The 20,248-nt window shown below is 37.7% G+C and overlaps 1 protein-coding gene across 5 annotated transcripts in view; it reads right to left on the reverse strand.

Moving 5' to 3' along the window:
- Positions 1–447: 447 nt before the first annotated feature.
- cacnb2b (calcium channel, voltage-dependent, beta 2b) overlaps positions 448–20,248 on the reverse strand; it is a 39,596-nt gene continuing 19,795 nt past the window's right edge. For 4 of the 5 annotated variants that reach the window (XM_044221085.1, XM_044221083.1, XM_044221086.1 and 1 more), the window contains exons 2-14: positions 15,858–15,923; positions 11,926–12,048; positions 11,535–11,674; positions 8,570–8,628; positions 8,442–8,467; positions 6,637–6,717; positions 6,380–6,438; positions 6,162–6,271; positions 5,092–5,100; positions 4,549–4,700; positions 4,281–4,376; positions 3,204–3,377; positions 448–1,909 (exon numbers count right to left, since the gene is read on the reverse strand). In XM_044221085.1, coding sequence (XP_044077020.1) covers positions 1,163–1,909; positions 3,204–3,377; positions 4,281–4,376; positions 4,549–4,700; positions 5,092–5,100; positions 6,162–6,271; positions 6,380–6,438; positions 6,637–6,717; positions 8,442–8,467; positions 8,570–8,628; positions 11,535–11,674; positions 11,926–12,048; positions 15,858–15,923 — 1,842 coding nt within the window. In that variant the 3' untranslated portion in view covers positions 448–1,162. The remainder of the gene's footprint in view (positions 1,910–3,203; positions 3,378–4,280; positions 4,377–4,548; positions 4,701–5,091; positions 5,101–6,161; positions 6,272–6,379; positions 6,439–6,636; positions 6,718–8,441; positions 8,468–8,569; positions 8,629–11,534; positions 11,675–11,925; positions 12,049–15,857; positions 15,924–20,248) is intronic. The other variant, XM_044221084.1, reaches the window with a different exon arrangement.

Here is a 20,248-nt window from a genome sequence, read left to right on the forward strand (position 1 = left end):
AAAAGTAGGAAGCAAATTATGACTTCCCTTTGGAATCATGTAGAAAAATAGTTCAACTTTCCTTACCAATGTTTAAAATAAATTGTTGGCTTTTGAAGATACACTGATTTAAACACATGGGGGCAAGTCTGTTGTTCCCCACAGTTCACAATTTGATTAGACAAAACATCTCTTCCTATAACTTTGTAGAAACAAATTCATAAAATGCAGTCATTGTACGGAAAATGAAAACAGCAATTGTTTTAATTATTTTATTTTATCCCATTATCTCAAGATCACAAGTTAATTACTTCGTTATGTCGGGATAACTTGTCTTGGGCTACAACTAATTATTTTCATTATCAAGTAATCTGCCAATTACTTTCTTGATTAATTAATTAACCATTTAGTGTAGAAAATGACAAAAATTGTGAAAAAAATGCCCATTACAATTTCTCAGAGGCCAAGGTGACGTCTTCAAATTGCTTGTTTTGTACGACCAATGATCCAAAACACAAAGATATCCAATTTACAATGATATAAAAAAGGGAAAAGGCTGAAACCAGATAATGTTTGGCATTTTTGCTAGGAAAATTCACGAAACAATTAACCAATTATTTAATAAGTATGTTTATTTTAAAAGTTATTTATCTGTGAATAGACAAATCGATTAATCGACTAATTGCTTAAACTCTATACAGGGTAATTATCTTGGGAAAACAAGTTGTTTTTTAGAGATATCTCAAGAAAAGGACCTATTTTTTTCTCAAAATAAACCAGAAACTCAAAGTTAACTTGTGATCTCGAGACAATGAATAAAATAAAATTATTGCAACCTTTACCGTTCTTGGATTCCGTACATTTGTGTGACCAATGCAAAATTAAAAACTCTAGAACAGATGCTGCATGAGCACACCGTTGCATTTATCTTGACTAATGTTTGTGCAAAAATACACACAGATAGAGCCATAAATAGGTGAAAATAAGACAAAAACCAAGTGATAATATTAATTTTGGTAAAGAACAAGAAAGAAGGACGAAGTGTGTGAGTGGCAAAGGGTAAAAATAAAAAAAGACAAACAATATGAGGAGAAACATTGTCTACAAAGATGAAACACTGTCCCGTCCATTAGTGCATTATGACTTGAGCAGCATAAAATCATGCACCAACCCACAGAAGTAACTAGTGTATATAGGAATCCCTGTGCCATTGTCGTGCATCTCTGTCTCTATCTCTACCTCGATCCCTATCTCTGTCTCTTTCTCTGTCCTTGTGCCTGTCTCTGTCTCGATCTCGATCTCGATCTCTATCTCTGTCTCTGTCTCTGTCTCTGTCCCTGTCTCCATGGTAGTTTTGATGATTGTGTGCAGGATAGTGATCCGTGTGGTGTGTCCGTGGTGGAATATGCTGGTGATGCCTGTGCTGCCGGTTGCGTTCATTGTGCTCCTGCTCATAGTCTTCTCCGACGTGTGGCTGGCTGTTCCCATGGTGATGTTGGTGGTGGTGGTGGTGGTGATGGTGGTGGTTGCTGTTATGATGGTGGTGGTTATGGCCCCGGTGGTTATGGCGAGTCTCCTCCTCATCCTCCTCCACCACATCCTCCAGCTCCTCCTCCCTCTGCTCAGGCAGGTTCCTGCGGGGAAGCCTCTGGCTATAATCCCTGCTCGACTGTACTTCCATGCCACCAGATGTTTGGTTGTGCTGGGTGTGGCTGTGATGCTCCATCCGGCGGTGGTGGTGGTGATGGCGATGATGGTGGGTGTGCTGGGGTCTCTTTGGGTCAGTTCTAATGAGCCGCTCTTCCTCCTCTCTTTGGCCCTCCTCAGCCTTCTGCTCCTGCGCTGGGGCTGAAGGGGGCTCCTGGTCTAGATGGTTCTCCCGGGAACCCTTCCTCTTGGGGGCAGCTGACTTCTTGTTTTTCTGCCCTTCCTGGGACAAGAAAATGCAACGTAATGTCACATACATGCACATTAATGACATGCATATGTAAAAAGCTTGCTCTAACAAAAACATACTGTGCCCAAGCCTACAGTACATGTCTTAACCTACACACTTCCAGTCCATATGCACAAACTCAAACATACATAACACACACACACACACACACACACACACACACACAGCTGTTGTTATGGAGGCAGCTGGCCCTCAAGTACCTAAACTAAACTAAATCACACCAGAGGCAATTTGAATATTTTTGGATGATAATACTCAGTTTTATCATGGGACCTTGGGCCACTCAGTACAGCCCTATGCAATTACTCACATGATAGCAGACACACTTGCTGCCTCAGGCATCTCTGCATCTCTACAGCTTCTGCAGCAGTTTATTTTCACTGTTAACTAATTGATCTGGTTAGAATCAACACCTCTGTAACACAGTTTCAACTAAAAACAGAACATTATAACCTTCATGAGTTATTGCAGGACTGTTGTATTAGACTGCCTTAGTTTTAGCTAGGTGTACCTAATAAACTGGCAGCTGAGTGTAGTTCATTTCTCACTACCTGCAAAATAACTTTGTGTAGTATAGTTTAGTGTTATTACTTCTACTTCCTGTCATTTCTCAGTGGAATTCCATGTGTCAAGTTAGCTAGCTAGGGCTGCATGTGACATGTAGTAAAACAAGTTTAAGAAATGCGAGGATGAGGGCAGCAAATTGCTTTATTTCTAAATAATTCCATACATAGGCTATCATGACATTGTAGCAATGTATTTTCTGCTTCCTGGATTGTTTGTAAACAGAAAACCCATCTATATTCATCTGTTCTGTTAAACAATACATAATGTACACATAATTCTTCTAGCTAACTTCTAAAGAAGGTGCTACTGTAACTCATATCTATTATTGCGGTGGAATGATAAAAACTCAGCTACAGTGGAATTTAAAGGTATCTCACTCACCAGAGGTAGACCTAAATCATTTCTTAAACTTTCCAATGGAGTAGGATGAGGAGAAATGACATGAAAATGTTAGATGAATAAATGGAAACAAATACAGATGCAGCACACTGGGAAGTTCCTCTGTTTACAAAACATTTCTGCTGAGCTCATAATTTACAACAATTTCCAAACAGTTTTTCCACAATCAGCAGACTCTGTACAGATTAAATGAGTGGGATGAGATGAGATGACAGTATGAAATCTTTGAAAATGACATTACATCCCATAGCTTTATTGTTTACGTAGGTTTTTCCCATATATGTGTCTCTGTTTCATGTACCGGTATTGCTGAAGGACTGGTGGGCAGTGTATTCTCGGCCAGCTGGGACACCAGTGCGTTGGCAGGCTCCATCTCTGGTGGATGAGTGGCTCTCCAGTAAGACTCCAGATAATCAGCAATGTGCTCACAGGCATCAGTTAGCTGGTTCTCATCTAAGATGACATCAAACATTTCCTACAAGAAAATGAGAATAAGGCTGAGAATAAGGAAAAGACCAACAGTAGGAAACAAACAAAGGACTAGCCTGTACCTGAGACAGTAGTTTAAAATATAATCTGTGACACCATTGATAGCGTGGCAGAAGTGTGGGTGGGCTTTAAAAATAACACTCTTCTGGTAATCAAGTAAGTCTGTGATTAGGTCCTACAATGAGATTCAGATAAGGAGATATAAGAAAATAAGGTCATCTGGCCATGTGAACAGTGACATCAGCATTCAGTGACTGAATTTTGCATCAGGAAAAAATATGCTGAATTTGTAGTCTAATATCTATAGTATGCATAAAAGCAGGGCTTTAGCCAGGATTTTAAAAATAATTAGGTAATGCGTGGACAGCAAAAACAAAATCTCTAAAATTTTTCAAAATTTGGATTTTTCATCTTTTTTTCATTCTGTTAGCTATTTAATTACGTTTTCCAACATGAAGGTCGTAATTCTGTTTCAATGCTACCCTCCCACACTTTTTTGTTGGCCTAATAGTAGTAAAATCAAAATACAAAAAGTCTAAAAATACTGGATTCGGCCTACCCATCATGTGTAAGTTTATAAATTATAGAATATCAATCCCCCCCAACCTGCTAAACTCCCTAAATTCCCAGAAAAAAATACTGAGGACCTGCTAGCTACGACCCTATGTAGGGGGCCAAGGGGCCACCAATGTAATTCCAGTTTGCACCTAACTCAGTACTGTTTTCTTCCCATTTCTGGTCTGTGTCACAACTTCAACTACAGAAACAAATGTATAATTCTGTGCAACAACTGAAATATCAGACATTATGACATGACATGATAACAATACATTTATTCAACATGAAATTAAGTATTACTGAACATGAACTACCACTAGATGGCACTCACAGGCGGGCATTGGGCGAGCTTGTCTGCTGCCACCAGCTGAACATTAAGATGTTTGGTCTGTGACTTTCCTCTAGTCTTGATCAGTCGCGTCAACACCTACACAACAGAAGTGAAGAGAAGGAGGAGAAAAAGAAGCAGAGAAGAAAAGAAACAAGGTTATAATGACTGTTGGCATTTTACAAGATTGTGTTCCTTAAGCATACACACAGTGCAAAATACTGAGAGAACAGTCAGTCCAAAGACGGTGCAGGTCTCTGGTGAAGCTAACCTTTGGTGAGGAGATCTTGACATAGACCAGGATCGGTGCTAGGGAGGTCTTGGACACCTGGAGAGGGTGGTTGACTGTGTCTGCATCTAGAACTACCAGCTGAAGACTGCGGGCGAGCTCAAAGATACGTTCCACCTCCCCCTGTATCTGGGCTGCCAAAGCAGAGAGCAAAAGCATGACTTTGACACCTGAGATCCAGGAAATCCATCAATTGTGCATATTTAATTTCCTTGTTAACATTTAAAACAAGATGCCAGATCTCACAGGTTACTCATAAACTTACAGCAGATATTTTCTTATCATTGACCAATATTTATCACAAATTTATTATCATTTATTTGAACACCTACATTATGTCATTGTGTGTAATTTTGGATGATTTTATATGTATTTGCATTGCCAGAGCTGGCCGTTTTTCTATATTGTATTTAATCAAGATGCAGGAATGAGGATACAATTTGAATATTTTTTGAAAGGAATAAAAGAGAGGAAGATGGAGCATTCAAACAGACATGGACTACCAGTGCTTTCAGTCATACATACCGGCAGCATCTGAGATGAGAGAGCAATGAGAAAGACAAGAGTAGAGAAAACCAAGTAAATCTTATCCCCCTTCTGTTCCTTTCTTTTTGTAACCAAGAGGGAATTTAACCTAGCCTACTGCATAATGTCACTGGGGCAAAGAAAGAAAATGCCCAGTAAACAACCAGTAAACTTATTACTTTACAAACTTTACTGACACAATCCAACAACCTACTTATGTCTCAGATGTCAACCTGTTTTCTATCTAAGGTATAAAGGAATATTTCAATTTATTTGCTTTCTTGCCAGATTTATATTAAAAGATTGATACCACCCTAAAATATAAATATGAAGCTTAAATATTAGCTTAACTTAGCATAAAGACTGGAAACAGTGGGAAACAGCTAGCCTGGATTGAACAAACACGATATAACATGTTCATTAGTGAGCTTTAGAGGTGCTGGTAGGATTTGGGCAGCTAGGTAGATAGGCTAGTTGATTTCTAGCAGTCTTTATGCTAAGCTAACGGGCTGCTGGCTGTAGCTTCATATTTTATGTACGAATATGAGCATGGTATCGATCTGCTCATCTAACTGTCTGCAAGAAAACAAATAAGCATATCTCCCACAATGTCAGACTAGTCCTTTTATTATCTTTATTTGTCTTCATTGTGGTGCATACAGTGATCTCTAACATTATTATCCCGTTGAATAATGATCATCTATCCAGCGTTTACACAAAGACTCTTGTGAATGCAAACTGCACAGTGTTTCAATGAGATAAAGAAAAAGTGAAAGTCTGACACATTAATTTCAGACCTAGGTCAGATAGTATCAGTTGCTTCTTTTAACCTAATTAAGGTTGCAAGTGGGTGAGGTTTGCCTCAAGGGACAACACAATGCGTGCCAGACAGCTAAGACAATTACAGGAAGTTATTTTAGAAATCAATTTAGCGTACTTTTCTGTTACTGATACTATCTGAATTGTCCTGAAGAGGTAAACCCCAACCTTCTTGCTCTCCAGATAAAGGTGGTGCCAAAGATAATTTGCCACAACTACTGGCTTGGGGTTGGCAGGATAAAGCTGTGTACCTAAATTGGAGCGGGTGTTCGACCGGTCCATTAAGGCCTTTTTGCCAGGGTTGTTGAGGATGGACCGTTTAGCTAGAGAGATGTCTGCTGTGACCCGTGTAATAGTAATTCTGGAGGAGACAGAGAAATAGGGATTATTACACAGTCGTGATTTTCATTATGTTTTATTTCCACATACAAGGTGTGACACTGAAGACTTACAGTAAATCAGAACTTACCTGCCTTCAAATCGATGTTTTAAATAGTCAAATAGTGCTTTTTGCATCATATCTGTCACCTGGAATTGCAGAAAACATGGATTTTAAATAAAATACCCCTCTATTCAAGTTCAACACATATATTTACAACCAAGTACAACCAATATTTATTTGAAATACTAGATTAGGTTTCTCAGCTTTACAGCATTTAAGGCTCTTCAGAAGTCAAGGGAAACTTATTAAGAGCTAAGATTGAAGAGTGTGTGAGGCAGACTCACCTCTAAGCCCTTCAGTGATGGTCCCATTAGAACCACAGGACGCATTGTAGGCACTACATCATACATAGCCACCTGCTCCCCCTGTAGCCACAAAGAAACACAAGTTTAATTTAGTACATGACATAAAGTCATGTGGTTTTATCTGGGAAAGTTGCAAATGTCTGTTTACACTGTAAGCAACATATTAGTATCACTAAACGTGCATTAAATTTTTATTTAAAAGCCTTGGTTTATATCGTACACAGAAAATATATAAATATTTCTTTCTTAGGCACTGGATCAATCCTCTTTCCGCACTTCTTTGTTTCCCCAACAATGTGATTTTTAAAAAATAAAAATGATGTCTAGCACATGGACTGTATAGCAGAACATTTGCATCCATCATCAGATAAATGGCTCTTATCTTCCGTAAACAAGCTTTGTGTTTGATGCAGGATGATGAACACAAGTTCAACGTGTGTTTCATACTGGATTGTTGTCACATCCAAAATCCCTCATTGGTCATTCACACAAGACACAGGAGCAGAACTGTGGCTCTATCCTCATCACTGCTAAGTCATAGAAATAACTGTCCTTGTATGAATATTAGACCTGAAATGATTGGTTAATTAATCGATTACTCGATCAACAGAGAAGTAATCGGCTATTATTACTATTTTGACCATTGATTAATCATTTCAGAACTGCCAAACATTTGTTGGTTCGATATAATAGCAAACTGAATATCTTTTAGGTCTGGACTTTGGTTAGATAAAATATGCAGTTTGAAGTCATTATCTTGGGTACTGGGGAATTATAACGGGCATTTTTCACTATTTTTTGACATTATATTGACAAAACGATTAATCGAGAAAAAAGATTATTATTATTAATAAATTATTTAGTTATTTTCAGGCTTAATGAATGGATGCAATTGTAGATGCAATCTTTACACTTGATGTTAAAAAAGATGGTGCAGGCGAAGTAGTGTAACTCTACTGAATTATTTCACCTCACGAGACACGTCACATCATACTGACACGAGCATAACAGGAATATCTTCACATGAACTAAAAAACTAAACTCAAACTAACTTTTAAGTCAACACGGAGAAGAAGTCTACGAGACGCTCAGAATCATGGACAGTTTGAACATCAACTGTTCCGTGTCAAATAGGCAAACTCTGCTAATGACTATCTGACTATGTTGAAAGCTCCACAACAGGCAAGTAAGTGGACCTTGAGTTGAGATTGTTTTGTCAAGTTTAAAGTAAACATATAATTCTATAGTAACCCATGACAAAATCCTTATAATTACAGAAACCCTTTCATACCTCAGCTGACCAGTATAACTAACATCTGGTCATAAAGCCAGGTTGGAATGGAAAATGGTTTATCCATCCACTGCATCTGTCTGAGAATGATATGTGCTATTTAGTCTTACTCAAAAGTTTTTCAATAAATGCAACTTGATTAGTTTGACAAAGAATTCTCTCTCAAGGTCGACTTGTACCTTTTTGCTGGAGCCTTCAGCTGCATCTCATGGTCTTCCTTGCTATGTTAACATGTAAAAAAATGGTATACAAGGCAAAACCAGAGCGCCTGTCATACTAGTCACATTGAATCCTAACATAGCGGCAACATGTGGCTTGCAGTGCAAATAGATAGTGAACATGGATGAAATTTGAGTTGTTTTTCTTGCCCTATTATTTTACAAAGCTCTTTCTAATAAAAAATACTTCTGTGTGTTTGTGAGGACTGTCTATATAATGAGAAACAATGGGTTGAAAGAGATGTCAACAGAACAACAAACGTTGGGTCACTTACCGGTTTCTTTTTCACCTGCTGATTGGCTGTTCATACAGAAGGACAAGAGAGGTATCTAATGTTAACTCATCAATCATCAAAAATAGACAACAAAAAATCTTTTTACACAATTTAGCACACACACTGACCTTGTGATGGAGGAGTATATTTCTTTGAGTTCATATCTTGAGTTGTTTGAGATACTTTGCTGAAATGAGAGAGAAGTCCTGAATTAGCTCAGATCTTTCCCACTAAAGACAGAGATAAACAGGGTCTTCTTTACATTCTAAATTTCAATGTTTCAGTAATGGTGAAAACAGAGAACTATGTGTCTATGCAAGAAAATAATTTGTGCATAAAGACTGTATATCCACTTATATAAGACACAGCCATATCAAGCTTAGAGGCTAAATCCCTCAAAGTGATTCATCACACACAGTTGCCACCAAAGCCAAATTTCCAAGATCCTCTAGATGTGTTTCTTTCAGCCTAACTGGGTCAGAACCACCTACTGACAGAACAAAAGGAAAACATTCTTACTTTTGAATCTTGAATTTTTGAAAGTTGAGTTTATACCCCACTAGCTAGGAAAAATATATCAAACAATCTAAAAAATAATAGCTTTGGAAAAAGAGAATCAGCAATATACTGTAAGCATGTGAAATTTGTAGTAAATGTGCTAAAACATGTAAACTCACTGGTATGGTCTCATCATATTTCAAATGCTGTTAAAACTGAAGTTTTTGTTAATTTGCTTATGTGGGAGGATTTTCTGTTGATTGTCCTTGACCTCCCTTTTAATGTTCTGCTCTTATATTTTCCTTTTCATGTTTTTATCTTTCAAGACAGGATTACCAGCTGGGCCCCAGGATCACTGTGTGTCAGTTGGTTTGTGGTATTTGATTAATTACAAATTTGCTAGGGAATATGCGCCACGGATATGATAAGGGTCTAAGGACAGGCGTCGTCGTATGCTGTACAGATTGTAAAGCCCCTTGAAGCAAATTTTTAATTTGTGATTTTTGGCTATATAAATAAAACTGACTTTACTTGATGCTGTTTGTGTTTGTGAAGAGTTGAGGTTTGATAGCATTTTATCGAATCTGAATCTTATCAAATCCCTTATCAAATCAAGTTAGGTAACTTTCAACATTTGCAGGTAACTAAAGGAAGGTATAAAACTAAAACTCCAAGCTTCAATTTTCATCTGTAATGAAGAATGCAGATGCCTAATTAATGTTCACGTCCAGCTACAAAGCAAAAATAAGATTAACAACAAAAGATACGAAATGCTGATTAAATATGTATCTGACCCATTAGAATACTACTTACTTTGACAACTCACACATCTTTCATCAGCCACTTGCTCTAAATACTGGAGGTCATGATTCAAAACTACTAAGTTGATAAGTTATTTATATGATATGCATAAATGTTTAACTGAGAGATTCTCCTGAAATTGCCCTGATGAAATCAGCTGAATATTTCTCTAGAGAAGACTCGCCACTCTGTTGGGTAATTTTCAAATCTGTGTTATTTTGTCCAGTTTAATCTAGCCCCAGTTTATGCCTCTCATGTATTAGGATACATCTGGGGCATAGGGGGAACCCTAAGTTTCTCCAAAAGATCATTTACAGGGGGTGAAACCCCAGAAAGTCGTTTAAAAATACTTAGCGTTGATTGAAGGAAGGATCCCCAAAGACTCGCTAAAGGTCACAGCGAGAGTTTTTTTGAGGACTACTTTTGCATTCCCTCACAATAAATTTTGCGTTCTCTCACAATTTTATGTTTTAGCCTGTTTCCCAAAGACGGAAGCCCGCGGGCTACCTGGATAGGAAACGTGGTCAAATGGCCGTATTTTTAAACTGATGGTTACTTCTGTGACCTGAATGTATGCTAATACAGGAGAGGCATAAACTGGGACTACATACGTTGCCTTCTGGATATTTGGGAAGACCTTTTTTTCCTGTGTGAAAAGAAACCTAACCAAGGGGAAAATGCAACAAGTTTACCAACTCATTGGTTTGAAAACTATTATCTTCAGTCCACTCACAGTTGTACAGTGGTGTTACAGAGTGATGTTTCTTTTCCCTCACAAAGGACCTTTGGTTGAGTACAGACACAGACTTGCAGAATGCACATTAACCAGACAACAGCCAAAAGTTTCATTTCAGCCATTAGGGAATTAAGGTTATTAGTGACTGATAATCTGCCTCCAGTGATGTTTGTCACTTTAGCCGGCTAAACCAGAGAGGCATAGCTGCATATTTCATACTGTACATTGTTCTTGCCAATAAAAAAGAGAGAGGACAGAATAAAGGGTTCGATAAGAGATTTTTTAGCGTCGGTGTTGGCCGGTAATGCATCACTTAGTAATGTGATTACTTTTTTCAGTAACGAGTAGTGGAAGGGACTACAATTTGAATTTCAGTAATTACATTAGTTACTAATCCCAGTGACATCCGTTACTTTGACATTTTGTCGGCTTGTTCGCTGTCCTACCGGGTGTTAGGTGGAGAGTTAAATCAGACTGGTCTCTCTGTGTTCACTGGACAGACTGGTGCTAGCTTTGGCAAGGGGTTGGACGAGGTGGTTAGCCTCTACCAAAAGAGGAGAAATGCGACACATGATGTGCATTCTTAGTTAACGTTAGCAGCAGGTTACGCCTACATTCAGGAATCCCCTAGCTAACTTTTAGAGTTGGGGTTGTGGCAAATGAGTTGTTTAAAGGCTACTTTTGTACACTAATGCACTGAGAGTGGGAGAAAAGCTCATTTTTGCCACAGTGCAGTTTAACCCAGCCACGTTTGCTGTGCTTCTATTCACAAAACAATTCCTGGTGTGACCCTTTCCCACTGATACCACCTCTCTGGTCAAAATGTAGTTTGACTAATCTGCATGTTTTCAAAGAGCATCAGCTGAATGCCTAAAATGTCATATAATCCTCTGAATTTCACTTTGTAGTGCTATTTGTTGTTTGTATGTGTGCTGGACCAATAAAGATTATTATTAGGATTACAAGACAAGGCAGCACACTACATCATGAGGCTTGTGTGCTAGTTTGTAACCCTGTTGTATTGAAGCTAGTGGAAAAAGGAAACATGCTGTACATACTTGGCTAAGGCCTTGGCAGCTTTCCTCGCCTGGACTTCTCTTCTGATGAGAATGGTTTCCAGATTGACTGGACTGGGGATGAAGCCCACCACACCATCCTCCTTCACCGGCCGTCCGATCCACCACTCATTGTTAAACTTCTGGTCATTAAAAAGAAAAAAAATCTGAGTGTATATTCAAGGCTTGATTCACTGGCATTTTTATTCTGATGATGTTAATGATTCTATTCAGCACCTGCATTATTGCATTTTATGTCATTGTTATCTACCGTGCTGTGTGCCTGCACTTTAATCCAAATTCTAATTCTGAGTGTCAAGCCTTATCAGCTAAGTCCTTGTAATAACCTCACCTGTATGTGACTCAGTAATGTGTGTGTGTGTTTGTTTCAAACCTCTTTGACATGGAGGAAGTCTCTAGCCTCAAAGGTGACGGCCTGGCCCGGTACGGGAATGTTGTCGTCGTCTGCTGGCGTGTAAGAGAAGTTGCAACGCACTGCGAATGCCACAGGCTTGTACTGGGGACACAGGACAGGTGTTCTTAACAAAATGTTAATACTAATGGATGTCACAGTCATCTTTAATCCCTACATTTCACACCAAAAAATTATGATCATATTTCACTAAATTTCAATTGATAACAGTATGTATTGTATGTGGGTCCTCTATAAGAACATGCATTATTTTTCTTTTATTTAGCACTGTGCTTTTCCCAACTGCCACAATGGGCCAAAGCAGCTCAGCAGGTTACTATTAACAGCTTACAAACTGTAGCATTTGACCTTACTTGTTTAAGGGAGATTAATAAATAATTAAACTGTTGTAGGATGTATTTGGAAAAGTAATGTAAAGATATTGCAGATATACGGAGCCCAGTGGTTGTCACAGAAATCAATAAATTGTGCTCTGCAATTAATTTGTGCCCAAAAATGACTAATTGTGGTCTCAAATTATTAATTTGTGCACACAAAGTAACAAAACATAGCATCAAACAATAATTAATATATGTCTAAGGGATATTAAAGATAAAACAACATTCCAAGTAAAATTCCAAGTATAGCTACATGTCTAAACTTCCAAAATCAATACAAAACTGTATTAGATTTAGATTACATTGTCCATGGCCTGACAATTTAATCAATCTCCTACTAAAACTCAATATCAAGTGAAACAGTGAAACAGTATGAAATGAAGTTACAGGTTGTTGTGGCTACTCCGGTCAGATAAGTCGGAGTGTTAATAGCAGACTAACTTTTGTGCCTACAAATACTGGAACCATTCCATCATATTAATATCTTTAGGTTATTATATTCATTACATTCCCTTGTCCACGCTTTTCTATAGAGTTGTGTAACTAAATAGGACAACGTGTCAGCAACGCTGTTCAGCTTTGGCTGCGATCACGTGTACATATACAATTGTGTAGCCTAATGCAGTGCAAAATGAACATTGTGACAGGTGTCAGACCATAGCAAATCTAATCTAAATGAGCCAGAGATGCATGGGTATACTTAGGGTTTAGCTTGTTTGCCTATTGAACAATATAGTCTTATCTTTGAAATGTTAAAATTACAACTTAAACTTTCAACTTTCTGTTTAATTATTTAAATGTATCTTAAATTTCTCTCTGAAATAGAGAGAATTACTACTACTAATACTGTGTTGTTTTTAAATGTCTTCTATCAATAAACTGACTTAACTTGACAATACTAAGACATTTTGACATGTCGGAAAGTGTAAATAATAAACTTGATGATTCCATTTAGCTGCTTCAGTTTCAGAGTTGTGGTATTGCTACTACACATGCTGGATTACCGTCACACTGTCATGGCTTACTAGGACACTTCAACAGAACAGTGCCATCGTTAACGTTATTAGTGACACCTGTTCTTTTCCCACTATGACAAATCAAAATGTCTGCAGTGAAAAAGACTCATTCCATCTTCCTCTTTGCTGCACAGTAGCTACTGTATGCTTCCTTCTGTTTGAATGCCTGTTGGAGTTGTAATCCTATCAGAGTCAAATGTCAGTGGCATGCAGATAAGGCTGCTAATTACTCCACTTTAGAAAGATGAGGCTTTAGGAGAGGCTATGGGGTCAGCAGGGGACGGGCCCAGTGTGTTTGCGACCTTAATTACAGAGCACCAGTGTGAGCACATTTAAATCTGTGGGGGAGGATTTAATTCAATTCAATGGGAGGTGTATCAGCAGATGCTGCTAAAAAGGCAGAGAGAGGGTAAGAGTTTGGTATCAGCAGTGATATTTTGATATTTGTGTAATGAACAGTGGATTCCCCGCCTCCAGTATGTATGTAAGCCACACTAAACAGTGATAGCCAGTGCAGGGGATATTCTGGCAACACGTTTAATTCAAGAGGTTGAAATAGTTCAACTTGACTTGGTTTTAAATTGCTTTTAAATTTTGGCAGGATTGGGACTTTTTTTCTCTAAAAAGCACGCCACAGATTCTCAGATACAGTATGCATTTCATATTTCACATGACGTACCAGTAGTGTACTGTATATGGTAGCTTAGAGAGCACAACGTATTGTCTGACCATTTCTGTAACTTTCCAAATATGACATTCACACCCACTTCATGCCCTGATTGGCCAGCTGTGCAGAGGTGAGAAAGGAACTTGAGTTTGAGCTTCTCGCTCTAGCTCTCTTTTTTTGTCATTCTTGACACAACTATTTCTGTCACTTTTCATGTGAACAACCAAGTGAAACACCATGAATGCCTTCCATGAGAGACTGTCTGACCCCCATATTTTAATGATTATGGTATCTTGCCCTTTTCTATGATGGCAGGCTTTTCTCTCCACCCTCTAGTGTGGCCATTCAGAATAAATACTTTGGATTTCCAAGATTGGACAAAATGTTGCTCGAACCACTTCTTTTCTAATACAACCCAGCCTAATGCGGAGTGTATGGCCAATATCTACAATAATATCAGACTTACGCAAACAGAATGTTAAAACTAAAACAATGTTAACTCAGTTAGTATTCGTCAGTTTTCAGTGTCAACTGATAATTTCCGTTCCTCTATTTGCTTGTGTTTCGTGTATTTGCAGTGCTTTTTGTTTCTTTATGCCACACATGTGGTCAAATTCCCAAATGTATTTAATTAGCTTGTACTGCCATCAAACTATATACTCAAGGATTTAATTACACATCACTGTCCAACTGGAAAACTTTGAAAGCTGCACCTTTGGCAGGCAAATTCTGGATGCACTTGTTGTTCCAGGGTAAATTAATTCAATTTAAGTCACAGTCAGAAAAACTGCATTTTTCTTTTAGGCATAAAACTTGATTTTTGGCATGATTATGCTTATGGTGATTCCTTTGGCATGTACTGTAGGTGTATGAGGCATTGGTATAATGGATCAGAAAATGAAATAAATGTCTGATGCATCACTCTCTGCTTTTGTTTCTGTCATTTCATACTGTACTGGTTCAGGACCCCTAAGAGATTGCAAAAATAAATCTGAGGGGTTGGAAGATGATTAGTGGGATAAGAAAGAAAAACGTTTCTGCTACAAAAAAATCAAAATAATTCTTAATTCATTCAAGTTCATTTGTTTTATATTTTTCAGATCTTGAAATACCTTATCAGGACACTAACAGCCAAAAAAATGAAGCAATCTGAGAACAACTCATGGACATATGCAAACTGTGAAACAGCTATAAAGGGTCACAAGGTTGGGAACCAGTGGCATACTGGTGGGAACCAGCGTACTATTAAAAAAGTAAATAATGTAGTCAACACTTTAAGAGGTCTACTTTTATAACCTTGAATTGTATGTGAGCTAATGTGTGAGATTATGTGAATAAAGTCATGTTAGAACACAGTAGAAAAACGAGATTAAGTGATTTCCCTCACCTCATATGCACACTGGATTACAGATTACTGTGCTCATATATTTTTGCTAAGGCAAAAACATTTATCACATTTTTAATTTTCACAAGTTGCCCTGTTGAATTGTTGTTGCATTAGATTCTGGTTTATTTCAGTGGAAATATATTATATTGCTACCAAGCAGTCGGCTGAAGAAAGTGTCATTTGAACTGAATCAGCAATAATCAATATCCTTCACTATTATCTTTGTCCAGACATTGAGCACATAAAGGGATGACAAGGAAGAAGACTGCAGTGACTCATTTTAATAGCAGAATATTGCTCCGCTAATCCAATGTCCTGATGTCTATGTTTCCTGTCTGTGATGTAATCATGACCTTGAGACCAGCCTCTCTGAAAAATCAGTCTGTGAGGGCTGCGGTGGGTCGGGACGGGCGATACAATACCATGATGCAACAGTAAGAAAGTACCTTGGCCTTCTCCAGCTGCACCTGAGCGTTTCTTTCCTCAACGACGTCCGAGTCCTGACGCTCTCCCTGCAGGAGAGAGAGAGTGATGACAATTAGTTTAATCAATTCTCTGCATTTAACATTTTGCATTGCACTGTATTATAGAAGATGTGGAAAATTAATATTTGATAAAAAAAAGTCAGAAAAGAACGAGAGACAGAGAAAGATAGTACACAAAGAAGTACATAAATGCTTTCAAAAAATATATATAATCAGTATAAATCACTTAGACACATCAGTCTCATAGATAAAAATGATCCCCATATATGACCAATAATTCTCACGTGTTTGATTCAAGCTGGGGTTGGGATCACTTGTCATTGTATTGATAATGTAGCCTTTTTTTTTGGCCTCATTGGGATTAAAAATCCAGTGTCCTGGCCAAGAGTGGCAGTGATAACAATGATGTACAGACGTAGAAAAGGTTTCAGTCGTAGTCATCTGGACACTGTTTTCAGAATCAAGACGTTTCGGCTCCCATCCGGAAGTCATTCTCAATTGTGAAAAAATAGCACAGGAACTCAGAAATTTAAGCTACTCTGTGTTACATAAGCCCTGCCCTCAGGAAGGAGTCTACCTGAGTATCTGTTGATTACTCTGCCTAATTTCACCTGAAACTGACCTAATTGTTTCCATGATGGCCCAGTAATCAGTAATCAGGCCTATTGTTTTCAATGATGTAAAGACTAACAACATAAAGCAGATAACAGAATATCTCACAAGCTGATGAAAATAATGTAAAAGATCGCATCTTTGAAACAACCAAAGTTTGCCTCTCAAAAACAACCAAAGTTGTTACAGTTTAGTATTGCTGTAGCATTCCATAAATTTTGGGGACTTGCAAAAGACATAAAAATTGTCAAAATTGTTGCAGCAGAGACTGTGATATATTCACTTTTGGTCACTAGTATGGGTCACATTTCAAAAACACTGGATCCTACACCTCCCATAATGCACCAAATTAACATCCTACATTAGACCTTCTCTGACTGGTAAATGCCTGCATCTTTCAAACTCCACAACTCCAGTTGTAATGCAGGCTTTATTTTTATTCATATTTATTTTATTCAAATCTCCAAGCCCCAAGCCAGCAGTATTTTCTCAGACTTGACAAAGCTCCTCCAGAGCCACAGACAACATTATTCAACTGTTCTTACATCCTGAGTAGTACTCCCGTATGACAAATTGGAATTGAGTCACAGATATTAAATTGATTAGAAAATAGTTTTTCTCTGTCTATATATTGCCCAGTTGTCTACAGAAGGATTATTTCTATAAATTGGTCTTATAAGCATATAAACAAATTCTTTTTGGAATGAGATTTTATGACTTTACATTCGTACATTATTATTATATTGCTGCTCTTTTTGACCACGGCCGCTTGTTAATTGATTGAGCATCATGCTGCTGTTGCTATTGGTGTTTTCTCTCTATTATGTTTTTTTGGGTTCGACCGCTTTTGGTATCGGGTCTAATTAACCTCAGGTCTACACTGATCAGGTCTCTATATTTAAAAAAATATTTATGCACGTAGGGTTCGGGTTGGTTTTCCGCTGTTCTGTTTTGGATTGATTCCAACATTTTGGACCCGTGAATACCTCTACCTCTTATGCAAATAAAACTGCAGGATGTAAACACGGACAAATTTGATTATTGATTTGTTGACTGGACATTGATTTAAATTAAAATAACAATAAGCATCAATTTTGTTTCAATTAATCAATTCTTCAAAATGTCTTAATAATCCCAGTCCTAATTCAAACTGACTGAACACTTCACTGTTAAGCTTTTGACCTCCAAGAAATGTCTTCTCATTTACTGTTCCTTTTCCCAGAACCCTCTTGCCTTTAATTGTCAGGAAGTGTTGCAGCAGATCCCTCCTGAGACGCTCAGGTTTATGTGCCATGCGTCCCAGAGATTAGATTGTCCCCTCAAAGACATGGTAATTAATGCCCTCTGTGTCATAGCCAGGAGGTGGCACAGCCCCCTGCGTCAATCTGGCACTCAAGATACACACTTGCATCCCAAAGTCACAAATCAGCTCTCTCGTTGTAGACAGTCTGCTCAGTCTGATGCATTTTAACAACACAGCGATAAGTCCTTGATAACTTCCAGTGTGTCGAAGTCAATATTCTCAGATCTAATCTTTTCACACATTGTGATAGATGTATTCTCTGTACATTAATGACATGAAACTTTGGTGAAGGCCACAATATTTTACATTATATGTCACAGATTTACACTTTACAATCTCAAGTTCACACTGTTAATGTGTAACCTACTTTCATAATTAACCTGCTTCATGCTAAATAGTACATATGTTACATTACATTACATTAATTTGGCAGATGCTTGTGTCCAAAACTACTTAGATTTTTATTATTATTATTTCTCCACATTGGTAGAAATTTGGGGTTCAGTGTTTTACTTAAGGACGCTTTGACACGGGAACAGGAAGTGCAGGGGATTGAACCACCAACCCTACAATTTTTGCATCTTGTAATGCTACATTTTTACTGACTGTTTCTGAGAGGTGTTGATTCCATGTTCAGGATTTCACTGTACAATATACCATGGCCTCAGGTTAATATGTTCATATGTATATTTGCTGGAGTAATGAAAATGATCTCTTTAGTTTTGTATTATTTAGTTTCACAATGCAGAACAAAAGTACGGTCAGAGTGTTTGGCAACAGAAAGACATAGTAACAGGCAATGTTAGAGAAACATGACAGAATTGACTGCACTCTTCTGTAGATGAGCCTCTTCTACTCTGTCTCCTAAAAATGATGGCTGTATAAAACATTAGCAAACACATTTTGTAGGAGGCATATACAAACAGAGAAGTAAAAATGACAATTTGTTATTTGGAGTTAAGTGGTATAACTTTTGGCAGTGACTGTTTGCAGCTCCCTGGAGTCGGTTTATTACCATCAAGCTAACAGTATCACTAAAATTTAATTAAAATGTGTCAGGAAAAAAGCATAATATGGTAAAAAAAAATAATAAAATAGGAGAGAAAATAAAAAAATAAACCAAAAAACTACAATAACCTTGAAGGCAAATAAGGCCTCTGATAATGTGACAAAAGAAGGATGAGGGCATGAGTACATATGAACAAGGTGGGATAGTGTTCGAAATTAGCAGAGAAAATAAGTTCTACAGAAGCAGGAGGATGCAGTAGACAAAATGTCAAGACAGAGAATTCAACATGATCAGGAGGGAATCAGAGAGGAAGTAAATTTCCCCGGGGGCAGAATTATGCCCAGGCATGGGTTCTTGTTTACCCATGGCTGGTGTAGACATCTGTTCACACAGCACCCGCCTCTCCTGCAAGCCAATGTCACCCGGCCAATAGTACAAAACGCCCCCGCTGAATTATTAAACAATGTTGAGCTCGCTACTGCAAGTGACTTAGAGATGTCTACTGTCTGGGAGAAGGGAAGAAAAATGCTACATTTTGGGAATTATATGTATTATGGACTGGCTTTTTTTGCTCTGCATTAGTGTTATTTTGAATCTTTACCCAAGGAAAAAGTCATGGATTCTAGTGTATCTATATCATTCAGATATGATTAATTACTGCTTAAATGTGAGCCATCGTGATGGCTCAGCTGTCTAAGACACCAAGTAATTCTAATACTTTAAAATAAATGATGATGATTTTTTTATATTAATGTTTTTGTGAATGTCATCATTTTACCCAAGCATTTGGCATTTGGCTGTATATTTTTAAGTAGAACTGAATCGATTAATCGATTAGTCAATCAACAAAACCAATCTATAAATTAGACACTAGATTAATTGTTTCAATCTTTTTTCAAGCAGAAATAACAAACATTCTCTGATTCCAGCTTCTCAAATGTGAGGATTTGATGCTTTTCTTTGTGATATAAAAAATATATGAAAGCAATTTTTGAGTTTTGGACTGATGGTAGGGAAAAAACAAGCACTTTGAATACATCACCTTGTGATCTGGGAAGTTAGTATGGGTATTTTTCACTATTTTCTTACATTTATTAGACAAAATGATCAATCAAGAAAATATGATATTATTATTATTATTTGATACTGACAATAATCATTAGTTGCAACCGTATTGTTAAATTTTACAGATCACCTTTTGTAATATTAAAAAACAAGGGCTTTGCTATGAATCACAGAACAGTTCAGTTAGAGGAAACTTCATCTTTATTGACCAATGAGCTATAATAAGCTACCTATTTCTAATTTAGTCTTTTATCAAACTCTCTACCCCACTTCCTCATTCATCTCCCCTTCCTTCCTCTCCCTTTCTCTCCCCCCATCCCTCCCTGTTGGAGAGCCATCCCAGCCCATTACCGTGATTATGTG

Source organism: Siniperca chuatsi, linkage group LG13 (genome assembly GCF_020085105.1).
Source record: "Siniperca chuatsi isolate FFG_IHB_CAS linkage group LG13, ASM2008510v1, whole genome shotgun sequence".
In the NCBI taxonomy this organism is placed as follows: Eukaryota; Metazoa; Chordata; class Actinopteri; order Centrarchiformes; family Sinipercidae; genus Siniperca; species Siniperca chuatsi.